The sequence below is a fragment of the Acanthochromis polyacanthus genome, chromosome 18, assembly GCF_021347895.1.
Source record: "Acanthochromis polyacanthus isolate Apoly-LR-REF ecotype Palm Island chromosome 18, KAUST_Apoly_ChrSc, whole genome shotgun sequence".
NCBI classification, from domain to species: domain Eukaryota; kingdom Metazoa; phylum Chordata; class Actinopteri; family Pomacentridae; genus Acanthochromis; species Acanthochromis polyacanthus.
Genome location: NC_067130.1, coordinates 8,864,855 through 8,881,838, shown reverse-complemented (window position 1 = coordinate 8,881,838; position 16,984 = coordinate 8,864,855). Strand labels below are relative to the sequence as shown.

At 39.2% G+C, this 16,984-nt stretch overlaps 2 protein-coding genes across 2 annotated transcripts in view; one reads left to right on the top strand and one right to left on the bottom strand.

The window, feature by feature from the left end:
* Positions 1–9,477, bottom strand: part of fam163ba (family with sequence similarity 163 member B, genome duplicate a) — a 42,868-nt gene extending 33,391 nt beyond the window's left edge. Inside the window, 1 exon segment of the mRNA XM_022198208.2 lies at positions 9,355–9,477. The gene's annotated coding sequence lies outside the window, so the exon portion shown is untranslated.
* dbh (dopamine beta-hydroxylase (dopamine beta-monooxygenase)) overlaps positions 3,765–16,984 on the top strand; it is a 24,957-nt gene continuing 11,737 nt past the window's right edge. The window contains exons 1-5 of the mRNA XM_022198206.2: positions 3,765–4,925; positions 8,134–8,280; positions 9,308–9,565; positions 10,688–10,864; positions 16,019–16,121. Of these exons, the coding sequence (XP_022053898.1) occupies positions 4,557–4,925; positions 8,134–8,280; positions 9,308–9,565; positions 10,688–10,864; positions 16,019–16,121 (1,054 nt within the window). The 5' untranslated portion in view covers positions 3,765–4,556. The remainder of the gene's footprint in view (positions 4,926–8,133; positions 8,281–9,307; positions 9,566–10,687; positions 10,865–16,018; positions 16,122–16,984) is intronic.

The following is a 16,984-nucleotide window of genomic DNA, read 5'->3' as shown; positions in this document are numbered from 1 at the left end:
ACCTGTAGGGGCCCTTAGACTTGGCAGTTAAAGTGAGATCATGCAACTTTAGAAACACAAAACGACACAGTGTTCTTTGAGCAACAGAAAGTTGGAGATCATGAACAACAAAACACTCTCTCTCAGTTCATTCTGGGGCTTCACTGATGCAATTTTTCTTGTTCTGTTTGGAAATCACAGTGACTAATGTTTGCACTTTGCTTTAAATAGACATAACAATAAAGATAATACTGAGTCACTTGCATGTCACCATCGCTTGAGGCCATAATGGCTTCTGCACGGCAAATGCTACATATTCAGGACACTAAAAGCTCACACAGATTCTGTATTAAATCTAGTCGAATGTCAGTTAACTTGCTTTTCCATCCACAACTCAATATTCGTTAATTCTCAGTTGCCCTTAAACAACTGCAGAAGACAAGCGACAAGATGATATAAATACAAGAGCACTAACCTCAGAAGGTGTAAAGCAAAGTCGAAATTTTTTGAAATATGACATTTATGGATGTTTCATGTGAGTATCTGAGGATCTGATATTTTTACCTGTCACTTTTTTGTGTCTAAAGATGGAATTTAAATTAAATGTTTCATGCATATTATGACTTGAACTTCATTGCATTTTTCTTATATCAGCAAAGCTTTTTTTAATTTTGAAAATCTTTTTTTCTTTGCAACTTAAAGAACTGAGAAATGCATTCAATCGGTTTTGTAAAAGATTCTTGAATTAAAAAAAACCCTGTGTAAACAGGTTTTATTTTAAACAAGTTAATGTTGCATGGTGTATACTTCAAAATAAAGTTGTGTTTAATCAGATTACTGCACTGTTATTTCTCTATACCAGTTGGTCTCTATCTCTGGGCTCATGATGAACTTTATCTGTTGTTCAGTGAGGCTGGGTTCATTATTGAGGCAGTAAATTCTGTTGGTTTATGGATGTTTTTGCACTTTACTGAACGATTTTTCCAATTATTTTTGCCACAGTTCTTACTATGTAAACAGAGACAATATAGAGTGTTTTGCAAACCTGGAATAAAATAAAACGATTAAAGTTAATTAAACATAGATCTATAAAGGTTTAGCATACCATCACAAATTACCATTACACTCTTCATAAAACATAACGTTTATAAGTGATATTTGGTTTGCTGCAAAGATTCTCAGACACTGTTTTTTTTGTGTGTCTGTGTAATGCATGGTGGTAAAGAGATGGGGGCAATATCTGGATCGTTGTAGGCAGGATAATGTCACATAAAAACCCCAGGCGTTTTGCATAAACTCCAAGCATGACTGCACAAAGGAGCATAGTTTTCCCTAAATCTGTTCCTCCTTCCCTATCCGTCCCATCCCCCGCTCCTTTCCCTCATTTCCCTCCAGATCACAGCTGACTTTACGGGGCGTCTCATCTCGTTTGTGTTTGCTGACACATCAGTCGTGGCAGCAGAAAGATAAGTGTGCGTGTAAGAGATATGAGACAGCAGGAAGTGAGCGAAAGAGGCTGATCGGCCGCAACAGACAGCGGTGTGATGGAGCAGAAACAGGCTGGCGAAGAGGCTGGAGTGTGATGGTGTAAAAGATTAAGAAGAAACAAAACATCAAGACACGTAGAGGGAAAGAGAGAATATTACCGAGGCTCACATTAAGGCCGGAGACATTAGAGGGACACGCAGATCTCTGTTTTTGCCTCGGGGACTGAGTCTTTATTACATTAACCAACACAATGCCAGACTTTCTGTTCTGTTCTCTGTTGTCTGCTCTGGTCCAAACCCTTTATGAGCCTCTTCCCGGGAGAAAAATTGACTGGTTTGACATCATGGGCAAAACTGAATCCAACATACGTAGAATTTGCATTTACTGTGTCCTATCCGAACTATTTAATTAAATGAAAGGTTGCAAGGTTAAAAAAAAACATCCAATTAACTCATTTAGATGAATCTTTGAATTACAAACATTATTTTCATGGGTTTGAGTTGACATAATAGTGACGGCAATTGCATCAACTTCACATTGTGTGCACTTTAAGCTCAAATGCATACATTTGGTGATGTCAAACTAAATTTAAGTTGATGCAACGTAATGAAAACTGCTTGAAAACGTTGCTTTTCGTCACCTTGAGTTCAGGATTTTAAGTCCTCTCCACTGATTAAAATGAATTTTGATTGAAGAGAGAAAGTTAATTCCTGTAACTCAGTGTAGCTTGTTGGTTGATTTGAATAGAGGTTTTCATAACTCAAACAGATTCAGGTGATTTTTTTCCTTTATGTGTGCAAACGTTACTCTTTAGAGCGTACAGCAGCAGGTTTGATGATTTATTTCCATGGAATTCAAGAAACCTTGAAACTTACTGAATCATCTCTATAGAAAAGACACGGCAAACTGAATTACAATTGGAGTAGCTTTTCTGATAAGCTGCTGGAAAAACCTGAAAAATCGGTAATTTAACATCTTTTCTGATTAAAACTTGTGTTTGGTGCTGCAGCTACACCCAAAATTAATCCACAGGGTTCTGGAGCTCAGATGTACATCATTACAACTGGTTAAGAAGTGTAAAGAAAAAAAAAAAGGACACTTTGTTACGACATAATGTCCACATGGCTATTTTTCTTTCATTCTCTTCTTAAAACCCATTTGGATTTGCTAATATCGTTTTGTGTTTAAGCTTCCAGTTGGACCAAAAACTTCAACATCAACTCATTTTCACTCCTTTTAATCATATGGAGGGAAAAAGTGTCAGCAGAAAGTTCAGGTAAAACTAAGAAAGTTAAGAATGACTCCTTTCTTTTTAAGCGTCTCATTAAGTCTCGACAGCGTGTCGATAAACCAGGATCCTGAAACTGAGCGACTAAATGGAATTTAGTCAATATTTCCCTTCTGTGACATGCCAAACTGTCCCCTGTGAGAAAAAAAGATTAAACCTGTAGGGTACCGTTCCACATTGTACATGGCGACAATAAACTGGACTGTGCTTCTTTTGTTTTCTGTTTTGCAGCCCACATACAGTCGTGGAAAAAAGGTTTCGACCACCCTTGTTTTCTTCAATTTCTTATTCGTTTTAGTCCCTGGTACCACTAAAGGTGTATTACCTGAAGAATAAAATAAACAACAAAAAATGCAGCTGATTACATAACATGCAATCAAGTACTAACTCCTGTGTGGATCATGTGACTAAAAAAGACAAAAGAAAACATGAAATGCCTAAATGTTGTTTTTGGCAGTGCAATGCCATAGCTATTGAAGGAAGAGCTTAAGTGATTTTGGTTATCAAGAAAATCATGGAAAATGTCTAGATATCAGCTCTGAAATGAAACTCTTATGAACTATTTTTGCTGTTTTCATTCTACTTGTCTAAACAAATGTACCTTTAGTGCTACCAGACATTAAGATGAACAAAGAACTGAAGAAAACAAGAGTGGTCTAATCATTTTTTCCATGACTATTTACACCCTCAGCTGGTGGAACTGGCCTGGCTGTCTTCTGTCTCTTCAGTTTGGATGAACTGTGCTCGGTTATTTCCTCTAACTCCTGACACGAAAGTCGCCCGTCACAGAGCCATGACCCCTGACAATCCTCCTCCACACTCTCACATGTGTGTAGAAGGCGGGAGCAGGCCAAAGAGCAGCGCTTCATTCTCTCCAATCTATTTGTCCATCTCACCTGTTTTTCACCCGACAGACACCAGCGCACACACAGCTGTCCACAGGGACTTTACTAACCTTTTATGCCACATCCTTTCTGCTTTCGAAGCCTGTAATTGATGGTTTGATTAGGTCTTCTGCAACCTCAGGCATTGGCTTAAGGAAAGGGCTTAATGTCTTGTTTACACCTCCATCAGTGCCTGCTTACTCTTAAATCAGCTTTGAATCAAACACCCAAAGCACCGAGTACAGGAGCAGTAAAATAATGTTAAAGGAGATGTACGATATATGGTAACCAAAGCAAATAAAAAAAGACAGATGGAGCGAGCAATAAAGTGTAGTTAGTCGAAGCCGATTGTCATTGATAATGTCCATGGTTGAATTTGGATCAATTAGGGTCTGGCAGATGTGCGGAATCATGGTTGACCCCGGGGCTTAAAGAATACAATTCAATTTTCCCCAATAAATGTAATGCCATTAGGCCAGATAAAAACAGAACCGGCAAGGGAGGAGTCTCTTAAAAACCGGAGAGGTTGATGAGACGGAGACTCTGAGCAGTTGTTTCGAAGAACGAGACAAAAGACCCACAAGGGCCCGCTAACGGAAGAAAGCTAAAGACTGGGAAATTGGCGATTCTCAAAAGCAAGTTTTCAGAAAACAAGAGCCTAAGAGGATAGAAAACACAGGAAGAAAAGAATGAACAGCTCCTACCTGACCGCTGAGAGGGAGTCTACCAGGGCCTGAGAGCAAAGAAGACAAACCAAGTGAGGGTTTGGAGAATTTGTAGCTTCACCGGATTAAAAAAAAAAAGTTACCCCCTCAACATTTTGGACTAAACTTCAACAACTCAACTTTGGGCTTTTAACTTTGTCTAAAGAGACTGAGGAAAAAGAGAAAACCAGAGAGAACAACTGATCCATCACGATGAGGATCCTCAACAAACACCTGCGCCTTCAGGACATCACCATCATGTACTTCACCGCCCTGGCTGCTCTGATGGTCATCCTGGTGGCTTCCTATCAGGCGCCCAACAACGCCGTCGAAGTGTCCAGCCTCAAACCGAACCTCTCCAACGCCCTGCCACCTCTCCCTATGCCTTTCCGGGTCCCTCTTGACCCCCGAGGGCAGCTCCAGCTGGCCTGGAACATCAGCTACGCCAACCAGGAGATCTACATGGAGCTGAAGGTGGCAGATCTGAGGCACGGCGTCGTCCTGGGGATGTCAGACCGCGGCGAGTTCACCAACGCTGACCTGGTGGTGCTGTGGGACTCGGGAAACAAGAGCTACTTTGGGGTAAGCGTGTAATACATCTGTCAAATGTAAGCTTTCCATGGTTATATCAAACCTGGATATGAGACTGAGGGTATAAAAAATTTTTTAAAAAAACTGTTTGCGCTCTCTTTTTTCAATTTTTCCTCTAAATTCACTTGTCAGATGTATAAATGCACAGGGATTACATGAAAGTCCTTCAGGAGTGGAGTTTTTTTCCCTTCTGTTGTTGCATTTCTCGTCAGTCTGTGGTCCTTCGGGTGTGCGATTGGTGTTTTTGCAAAAAAGTAGCCGGCAGTTGCTTTTCTTCATGAGCACATAGCCATAAAAGGATGTTATCGCCTCTGCTAATTGGAAATCACTCAAACTGCACTAATAGCTGAAGTTCATCTGGGAATCATTAGCAGATATTACCACATCAAAGTTTGAACCATGTGCTGATTATAGTGCTGAAAATGCCTCATTTCCATTTTGGCAGACAAGTTTTCTTTCAATGAATTCAGCTTTCAATTTTTCAGAAATTTGCTGATCATTTTTTACTGCATAATGTCTTTTTCCCTACAAAAATTCTCATCTACTTTCCTTTTTTATTAACTCCATCCATTTTTTGGTGATCAGATAAAGTTAATGTGAAAATATTAATGAAACACTGAGCAGGAAAGATGAATTCACTGCAATCAGAAGCAATCCACTTTCAGTTCTCTTTCCTCCTGCCTGGAAAACCTGTATCCAAAGACTGTCTGCATCACTGACTAACAAATGTCAGTATTTAAAATTTAGTCACAGATGCCATCAGTAGCAATCAAAGAAGAGATTGAAATGCTTAAAAACAAAGGCTAATTTCAGCTTATAAGTTAAGTTAAAGAACATGATCAGCAGAGATTTGGACAAAAAAAAAAAAAAAAACCTGTGACAGCAGCCAGGATATTGTACAATTAGTTATTTTTCTTAAATTTAAGGTATGATTCTACCATGGAAAACAATCAGCCACAGACTGAGCACAGTGTTAAATAGGTCCATTAAGAGTTAAAACGTCACAATTTTCTCAATTATTTCCAAAAGCATGCACATAAGTAAAGTAAATTAGACAAATTGAATACATTTGTACATTATGAGCTGTATATTGACAATATTTAGTGAATTAAAGACGTATAGAGTAGTGATACTATATGCTTGTACCAGAGACTTTTGTAAGCGGCGATCCCTTCGGTCATTCGTCTCTAATTTGAAGCTCTCCCTCCTTTGAATGCATTTCCCTGAATCCCAGTGCATCGGTTCCCCACAGTTCAAAATCTAACCAGCAGAACATATCACTGACATCACTGTAAAATCCTTTCTTGTTAAATCGATTGCCTCCTATCCGTCTCATTCTCCCCTCAGGAGGGCAAAGCCTGCATGAAGAAAGGTCGCGGCTGTGCTACAGTCGCTCCAACGCACAAAGCCAGGCACAGTTTTGATGTAGATAGAGATTTTTTTTGCCTCATCAAATCAGAACAGAGATATGAAGACAACTGATTCAGTTCAGCGTGACTTGAATCTCATTTATAGATGTATACAGGAGGCATACTGATCAGTTCTAGGAAGATATTACTGCACATTTCAGGAATTCTCTAATGGACAAGTGGGGCTTTGGAAATCAATAGGAGAAAGTTAATAAGGATAAGTTCTCCTATCTTATATGAACACTGGAGCGGTTTTAATTTGTGGTAATAATCTCTGTTCTCCGCACCGACCGTGAAGAAATCCATTTCACTTTAACTAACAGGAACAAAATTCACGCTCCTTGGATTCTTATGGAAATAGCAACCATTCTGATAGCAGCTGTACCGACAGACGCCATTATTCAGATGTATCCAGGTACATATGCAATTTTATGTAGCATTAATAGCAATCTTTTCATGACCAGTGCAGCCGAGAGGAATGATTACAGTGATCAAAAACTACTTCAGCGTACATATGAGTATGTGAGCCGTGTTTTAAGACGGATGACAATGGGAAAACAACGTGACATTGTTAAGAGTCACTTGTAGCGATGAAACTACTGAAATTTATCACCTGGATTTGAAGTCTCTCTCACTCTTACAGAGTTTTATAGCAGGTTTCAGCTCATTATTCAGGGGTCTGTCCTGCGTCTTTATTGTTTTTGTTCACCCTAGTTGCTCCTGAGACATCATTTTCAGCCATGACAATGCAAGAATCTGAAAAAAAAACAAAAAACACTATACTGCACAGAAAGACAGCAGCATCTAACTTGCTGATAAAGTGGAGTGTTTAGTAGCTGAAGAGCCAGAAAGTGATGGATTTGTCAGAAAAAAAATGCAATTTTTAAACACTGGAGACATGTTTGCTCCCCATTTAAAGATTTTTATCTGCTGCACACGTCTGTTAAAATAATGTCAACAATATTATTATTATAACCATGACAAAGATCATATTTTAGAAGCCAGAAATGATTTCTCTCATGCTATATAATGCTCATATGTGGTCATTCAGACAAGAATATTTTTTCTAATGTGGCTTCACAAACTGTTTCTGCTGCCCCCCAATGACCATAAAGAAAATCAGTAGCTGAAGTTTAAAGAATCTCGGCTTCGATTTGGACATAAAAGTCTCCCAGATACCAGCAAAACCTCAGCGGACACATGAACTCCACCGTTTCTAACTATGACTCTCAGCCTTCTGTACACAGACATGTAACACACAACACATACCGTACGTTGCCTACATCTTTTTTTGCTTTTAGCTCCGTGTATACGGTTGCATTTTCTCAAACTCGTTGGTTTCAGAGACTTTGTACAGAACAGTTACATAAGAGGGACAGAGAGGGAGACGGGAATAAAGAGAGAGAGAGATATCTTAGGTGCTATTCTGGACAGGTATGAATGTGAGAAACATAACAGAAGCAGATACACCGAGCAGCTGCAGAGCCTCCTGGCAGAGAAGTAGAAAATCTTGTACAGCAAGCCGGTTAGGTTTCACAATAACCCGCCACAGCTTCACTTATTTAGTTCTATACTATATTACAAATACCTTTCAAGACAACTTCATTTTAAAATTTACAACCAGCAGCAATCATTTCTTTAACACAAAGCTCTCCTCTGTGTCTCAGCAACCGTTCTTGTTCAAACACAAAATTCAACCACTCTTCTCCCCCTCTGACAATCCCGTTGCACACCTGAACGTCCAGCTTCCTTATGTCTATTTGCTGAAGTTATCGTGTCTTCTCCTTCAGGATGCGTGGAGCGACAGCGAGGGACGCATATCTCTGGATAGCCAACAGGACTACGAGCTGATTGAAGCCAAACAGACAGCTAAAGGATTCTACCTGCTCTTCAAAAGACCGTTCAGTACCTGCGATCCCAGAGACTACCTCATAGAGGTGTGAAAAGTTTTTACTTCAATGGATGTGCCAAATTCATTTCGGAGTGTGAACATGAATATAAATTGTTTTTTTGGAGAAACTCAAAAGTGAGACTGCTTCTTTGGTTGACATATTTATTGAATTTGAGTGTGTAGGAGGTTTTTTTTTGTGCTTGTAGAACCTCCATTTCTTTTGGATTTTTTACAGCTTTTCCCCAAGAGTTGAATGCAGAAAGTCATACAGGGAGGGTTCACACAGTTGGCAGAGCATAATGTGTAAACTAAACCCATTACTGAAAAATCCCATAAGCAAACCCTGTTTATTTTAATTTTACCGTCTAAAGGTGATTCATTGCTGTATTTAATTTCTTCTTATTGGTTTACTGTTTATCCGTTGCTGTTTTACTCATTTATCACCTGTAACAAACTTTTAACTGCAGTAATCTGTATGAAAGGTGCTCTATAAATAACATTCCACAGTGAGGTTTGTTTTCCTCTAGAGCTCATGCAAAGGGCACACTTGTTGCCCTAAATGTCGCTTGTGGCCTGAAGCCAAACTAACGTCTGTCAATCCTCAACTGACTGAGCCTGACAGTTAACAGGTGGCGAGGAGATGGAAATAACACGGGTGGAAGACGGTATTTTTGAATTAGCGCATGTATGGAACACCAAAAGTGTGAGACTGTCCGTGTGTGTGCGCCTGTGAATCTGAGATATTTTTACTGCAGTCTTTTGAGCGTACATTTTTTAAAAGGAATGAAAAATTCTGAACAACTCATGATTTCAGGCGTGGACATAAAACCCTCTGAAAGTTGAAATGATCAGCCCAGCTTCCACTCTATTATAGTGATTATGGTTTCCATGGTACCACATTACATTTCCAAGTTGCAGACACAAAAACCAATGCTCATCACTATGACAACATAATGAAAACTTCTCTGCGTTTGTCTCAGAAGGCGTTTCAAGCAAATAATCATTATGAAAGGATTTGAAATTTCGATTCTCTGCAGTCTTTTAACACCTTTTCCTCTCTGCCTGTTCGTCAGGAGGGAACTGTGCACATCATCTACGGGCTCCTGGATCAGCCTCTTACCTCCCTGGAGCAGCTGAATCTGTCCCGGATCCACACGGGGGTGCAGAGGGTCCTGATGCTCCGTCCCGACACGCCGCCGCCCACGCTGCCTCCAGATGTGCAGACGCTGGATGTCGTGGCACCGAATGTCATCATACCGAGTCAAGAGACCACCTACTGGTGCTTCATCCACAGGCTGCCTGAAAATATGCCCAAGAACCACATTGTCATGGTACAAAGGCCTCTAAAATTGGAAGCACTTAACATACAGTGTATTTACACACAGCAGTGGGTGTTTCAGATGGAGAGCATTCGCAGGCAGCTATTATTGCTTCTCGTTTTGCAGCAAGGCCAAACAAAACATCAGCTGCGTTGTCATGGTTACAAAGAACAAACACAAGCTAAAGCAAATATCTCAGCAGGACAAAAACTTTCCCTCTTTTATTAGTTTTTCCACTCGGGCATGTTTACTGACATTTTGCAAATAGCAATAAGGTCATTCCATTTAAAAAAAAGTTTCAGAACAGTTTCTGCTTTTCCATCTGTTATGCCAGAAATTTCTGCAGCATAAAATATTGATATTTAAGATATTCATGACATTTTAGCTTGACATCTCAAATACTTTGCAAGTTTTGTTTTAAATAATTGCCTGTCAAATCAGTTTCAGCATGTTGGGCTTTTTTTTTTTTCCCCCATCTCACATTTAAACTTGAGGCTATGTTTGAATGATGGTCTCTCAGGAATGAGGATAAAAGCCTGCAATTTTCATTATAACATTCATTCAGAATCTGCAATATTTGACACAGTATTTGATTAAGGGTGAGTTGAAATCTGGGGGGGGGGGGGGGGGGGGGGGGCTGATGGACAATCTAGTTTTATTTACAAAGAAAAAAGTATAAATCACAAGTCAACTAGAACTATAGCAATATAATAAAAATAGTCTATATGTAGAATTTTTTTATGTATGAAAAATATGATCACAGAAATGAAAAATAAAATGTATATCCTTTGAATTTTCATAACTAATTGTGCAAGTACAACAAGTTGCAGTTGACAGCAAAGCCCAACAAAGTTTCAAAAGTACATTTCTTTTATTATTGGAATTTTATCTTTCATCGTTTGAGATATTGCATTTTAAACTTAGCCTCAAATTTCAATGTGTAAAAAAACCTGGCCAAGAAGCGATGTTTTTGAGACTATTTTTAATATCCATAGTTTATGACAAAAATGAAGTTCCATGAAAATCAGAGATGGTCGAGCAGAAGTCCCCTGAAAACTTGAGATGGAATCGCACGTATTGCAGCAGTAAAAGAAGCATAAAACAACTTCTCTGCTCTCTCTCTGCTCCTGTCAGTATGAGTCAGTGATTACTTCAGGTAACGAGGCCATCGTGCACCACATCGAAGTATTCGAATGTTCTCCAGACGTCCGTGAGGTTCCAGACTACAGCGGTTCGTGTGACGACAAGATGAAGCCTGGAAAACTGAACTTCTGCCGCCACGTTCTGGCCGCGTGGGCGATGGGAGCTGAGGTATGATGGGAAACACATCCTCTTACCTTTAACCTCAACACAAATAAAACTGAAGTTCTAACCTCAACACTGCTCCCACAAGATGGAACAATCACCCAGAATATGCAAAAGATTTAAAATGCAAACTGAATTTAACAAAAATAGAGGAGCATCCACACAAAAACCATCAGGTGATGCAGAATGGAAACATAAAGTCAAGCTTTTAACACACAGTGGTAATTGAAAGGGAGAGCTGGGATTATGCTTGACTTTAGTCCAGGCCTTGTACCTATTATAAGAGATAAACAAACACTCCTACACTGTTAATATACGAGTCTAAAACTGCGAGCATAAAATGTTGAAAAGATGATCCCACACACTGCACATGTCTATTAAGAGCTCAGAGACAGTCTGTATGTGGGCTGCACTCACACACACACACATTCAGAAACTTGTTTACATGGAAACACAAATGGACTCACAAAAAACAGAAAGGAAAACTACATGTGCTTCTACATAGACAAAAGATTTCATCATAGCTGATATTCTTGCCCAACATTGCGCGTCAACTAGAAGATAAGCAGGTCAAAGCTATAACTGAGGACACAGGTCGCAATACTTTTTTCTGTGTATTTTGGCTTCTGCACAACCTGAAAGGAATGCATTCTGCTGCCGATCGCATACAAGCAGGTGAAATTTTAAAGGAAAAACCAACGTAAAATGCCCTTGATAAGCTGTTGGGCCATCATGCACCACCACCCACAACACCTTGAATGCATCTTGGCTTCAGTTCTGTAAGTCTCAAAAACTCTACTGGGAGGATGAAGACCTTCTTACCAAAGCATAAACTCTCAAATGTGTCTAACTGGGTTGAGACCTGGCGACTCCAACAGTCACAGCAAATGATTTGCACTATTTTCATACCGACTAAACCATTCAGTGACCTATGAACGAGGCCATTCAAGACAAATGTTTCATCGAGGCATACAGACGATCACTCTGAACAATCCTTTTGCTCCCTGCTGCATAAAAGAGCCACCAGAGCCCCTCACCATAGGATCCAATGGCTCAGGTTTTTCCTTTATTTTGTCACCCGTCTGTATATTTGGAATTGGACTGCTAATATTTTAGTGTAACTATAATGTGAAAGATGTTGTTTGCAATGAGAAAAAAAACCCAACATTACTACTGGCCTCTTTTAGCTCAACATTTTGAACCAGCCCACAACCTTGAATCTCTTCAGCTTTAGCAGCTAGAGAAATCAACCGGTTTCATAACAAAACCTATGCGAATATTGTAGAACATTCAGCAGCTGAAGAGCTGAGTGTGGAGGGTTTGGCTGTCGCTATCTTGTCTGACTGGTAGCTAATCCAAAACTGAGCAAAGAGGTTGTCAGGATTCATCAGAAAAAAGACTAAAGTGCAGACAAGGCAGGCAGGTTGTGAAAAAGAACAAACTTACTGAGGGGTACAGGTGAACAAATGAACGGCAGCTGGAAATCCAGGGGGGGAAATTCCAAAAACTGGAAGGTAATTTAAGAAAACGAAAGTAAACACACAAAGCAGAGGAGCAAAGAGAAGAAGCAGGCCAAAGAACTGGTAGCAAAGAGATGCAGGACTATTTATACTGAGAGAACTCATTGTGGAGAGAAGTCAGAGGTGAATCACCACACACAGGTGACACTAATGAGGGCAACCACAGAGGAGGAGCAAAGACAGGAAGTCAAACTACAAGACACACAGGGACAGGGACAATTTCAAAATAAAACAGGAAATAAGTGAACCACATTCAAAAACATGATAGGTAGAGAATGAGTGGAGACAAGGTGGGCTGTACAAGAGTATCTGGGCCATGGATTGTCTCATAATGACACCCACCTGTCCACTTAAGTATGCTTTGAGTAACTTTAAGCCCTAATACAGTTAACCCAGGTAACATATATAAAACTTCACCTCTTCAGCAGCTGTGATGAAGAGAGGAATTAGCCATAGAGACCTCTATCAGGCTGTAAACTTGTTTATTTTTGCTGTAAAGTTGCACATTTTAACATGAGGGTCTGTTGGTGTTGACTTTTGGAGTAAGCCTCAAGTGGACGCCTCAAGTGGACATTTGAGGAACGGCAGTTTTTCCAACCACAAAGATTGCTGCTTGAGATTGTTCTGCTGTTGACATGCAATAAATCCACACTTGACTCACACACTACTTTATATTAAATAACTCAGAAAGCCTTGGAGTCTTGCCAGTCTTTTCTTCAGGAGGAAATGACATCATGTGGAGCAGGTCATGTGATCTGGAATTAACACACTTCCTGGAGAGGTGTTTTTGCAATGGATAACTTAGTTGAAAAATGATTTCTCAGGCACAATTTTTGTTATTTTCCATGTCAAATTTGATATATTGGCATAAAAGAAATATCTCTCATGATTATCTCAACTTAATAAAAAGAAAACAATCAAGACCATATTTGAATAAATTCATTTTATTATTATTTAGCTAATTAGAAGGAGGTTGTTATGAAATTGGGATGGTTATTTAGTTGACATTTTAGTAATATCAAATCATTTTTTATTAATAAGTGATTGTTTTCATAATACATAATTATGGAATTTATAAAGAAATTATCTTAATGAACATTAAAGTCCCTTAATTATATATTGACCCTACAAGCTGCAACTCTCTCCTCTTATGAACCAGCCAACCAGCCAGTCATTCAGTCATCTGTCAGGCGTCACCACCTCGTTTAGAAACTACAGCCACCAACCAGCCGGCTGAGCGAGCGAGCAGCCTGCTAGCCACATAAAACAAAGAGGACAGGCAATGGTGAGGCTGTCACCATATTTCTCTGCACTGCTCCCCACTGTATCACAGCCAGCCTGGCCCCTCTCCGATTGGATTATCTGCCAACCAAACAAAAACAAGCAGGATGCCTTCTGTGAGCTGGGAGCTGTGAAGACAAGATTAGGTGGGAAATATTCAGGCCTCTTTCATCACCTCTTAATAGTGTTGCTTCATTCTCCTCGGCACCGCATCAGAAGGGAAACGTGGCCTCGCACAAAAACACAAAACAAAGGAGAAAGCGGAAAATAGAGTGGAGGAAGTTTGGAGAAGGGAAACAATAATGCATGACACCGTCAGAATGCAGAGAGGGAGGACAGCGCCAGAAAGAGAAGAGGCTGTGAAGTCTCTGTGGATTTTACTGTGACGACATGAAAGCGAGATTAAATAAAACAATTCTCTCTTCCATTACAAACAGCATGAATCAGCAGATGTGGCTTGAGGAGGATCTCTCTGAAAAAATGAAGGCAGCGATGATGAATCGAGATTACATTAAAATTCCAGTGGAAGTTTGATGACAATGGAGTGACTCAGAAATAAGATGAGCAGAACAGGTCTCATCGTCCCAGGGGCAACATCTATAGAATGCAGTAGAAATAATCAATAAACATTTGAGGGAGCTCACAGATCCACATAACACCTCAAAAACATGAAGGTTTTGTAAAAAGGAGCTTGTTAAATGTTAATGTTCAGTTCTTTGAAGAGTAATCATTTAAAAAGCTTATTTTTTAAGGCAATCTGTTGCAGTTGTAATTGTTCATTCTGTGGGTGTTTAGGGTCTAACTTGACTAAAAAACTGAATGAATCGATGGATGACAGTATGTGGTTATGCTTCCCTGTATTTGTTTAGAATCCATCACCCAAAATTATAACGAACCACAGAAACCGAGCTAAAGGAATCTATCTTTTCTGCAGCATGAAGGTGAATACGCCTCTGATATAATAGTGATTCATTCTCAGCTGGCACGAAACGTTCACACAAAGCTGGATAACATTGACGACAACTTCTAATAATTTTCAAAAGAAAATCAGTTTGATCAAATGTTCAAAGAACATTTTAAGAACATTTTGCTTTCCAGTAATGCTCTGGTAAAATAAACATAATGTTTTAATGTTAGCCTTCAGAGGATGTTGGCAGGAACATAGATGATGTTCCACGATGACTGTTTTCACACCAACGTTCAGAAATGTTGTCAAGATGTTCTCAAGGCTTCAGATGACAGAACGTTCTGAAGATGTTGCTGCACTGCGATATATTAACCCAGTGGAACATTCAGCCTTCAGTGTTCTACGGAGGTTTTGGGGATGCTGTTCAGAGACGTCATTATAGAACATTCTTCGATGAGATGTTCTCATAATGTTGCATTTTAACGAAGTAAGAACATTTTTGAGGCCTCAGATGGCAGAATGTTTTTTATACAGAATGTTTAGAATGTGACATATTAAAGGTAAAACATTTTGCCGTTTTGTTGAGGGAACACATTGTAGAATATTGTTATATAAGACATTTCCACAATGATAACAAAGGAAGGATGTTCACAATGCAACATTCAAAAAACATTTTCAGGATGTTGTTGAAACCTCAGATGACAGAAGGTTCTTCATTAGATGTTCCTGTACTGCAAAATATTAACAAAAGTAGAACATAGTGGCTACAATGTTCTGAGAATGTTTTGAGGGAACACATTGTTCAATCTATAAATGTTTCTAAAATGTTCCACAGTGTTGCATGATATCAAAGGAAGAACCTTCACAGTGTAACGTACTGTCAAACAATTTTCTTTAGCTATCTTACATTTAAGATGAACATTCTGGGAACGAAAATCAAACTCCCCCGTGAAAATATTATTAGAACTTTGCAGAATCTTCTCAGAATGGTTTTGTAACAAAAAACACTGCCAAGGGATCCCATGCTGAGACAGAGGTGCAGTTGAATTTACAGACGTCCTACTTTGAGTTGGTTTGCGGGTTAAGAGTCCAGAACAATGTCATTCAGCATTTCTACGTGTTGGCATAGAAATGGTGTCTTGTTTTTGTCATCCTCCAGTGATGTGTTCTTGCCTGGAGACACCAGTGCTTCAAACTCCCACTAAAACTCCAAAAGTGTTTTTTCTTTCTTACTTTGAAATGCATCACTGCTGTCTCCAATGCTAAACCAAATATAGCAACAAGCTGCGAAGGTACAACAGCAGATCTAAAAACTGTTTTGCTCCATTTCTGAAATCATCAGTATGATATATGAAGATAATTCTTTGCTATAATTTCAAAATATTGGTCCATAAATGAGAGGAATACTGAGTCATACTTGTCCTAAATGTATGCATGTGTATCTGCCTGCAGGCGTTTTACTACCCTCCTGATGCAGGGCTGCCTATGGGTGGACCAGGTTCGTCCAGGTACCTTCGTCTGGAGGTCCACTACCACAACCCTCTCATTATATCTGGTACATACAGTACAAATGCACATAAATGCATGGATTTAAATTGTGAACACACTGCTACACAGGCATCCGTCCCTTTTTTTACTCACACAAGCACCAGAATTTTCTCCCAAAGAGCCCCGGGCTTATCTTGAATACAGCAATTCATTTAGAATTTTCCAGATATACCTTTTGATCTCTTCTGTATGAGTCTCTACACACTCTGCCTTCCTTATCCTGATCTGACCTCACAATACAACACATGCATACATAACTGTTCTCTGTTTACCTGCTCTATCACTTTTGTTTTGGAGTTGTTTTCTTCTTCTGAAATAGTTTTTGGTGCCTTTAATCAAAGCATCTAAAGGTCAGAAATAATAGGAAATAAAGGAAAAGAGAGATGGGAATGACATATGATAACAAAGGTCCTCTACAGGACTTGAACCATTGTAAATGAAACCTTTTAGCCCAGAGGACACCTCTCTCACGTGAATTTTTCAATTCATATCTCATAAATATCACTTTTTAATATCTTAAGAATAGGGATGTCCGATATTGGCTTTTTTTTTGCCAATAACCGATATGCCGATATTGTCCACACTCTAAATTTCCGATTCCGATATCAACCGATACCGATATATGTGGGCTATTCAACTAATTTTAGGTAACATCACGTATCTCCTGTCGTGGAATTAACACATCATTCCTGATTTTATTGTGATGCCCCATTGGATGCATTCTCAAATGCAACAAGGCTTTCAAATGTAAATATTGTATGTGCAAAATAAGAAAACTACTTTAACTTAAGTTATGGAAAAATGCCATATATATATATATATATATATATATATATATATATATATATATATATATTAATTGTCTCAAAG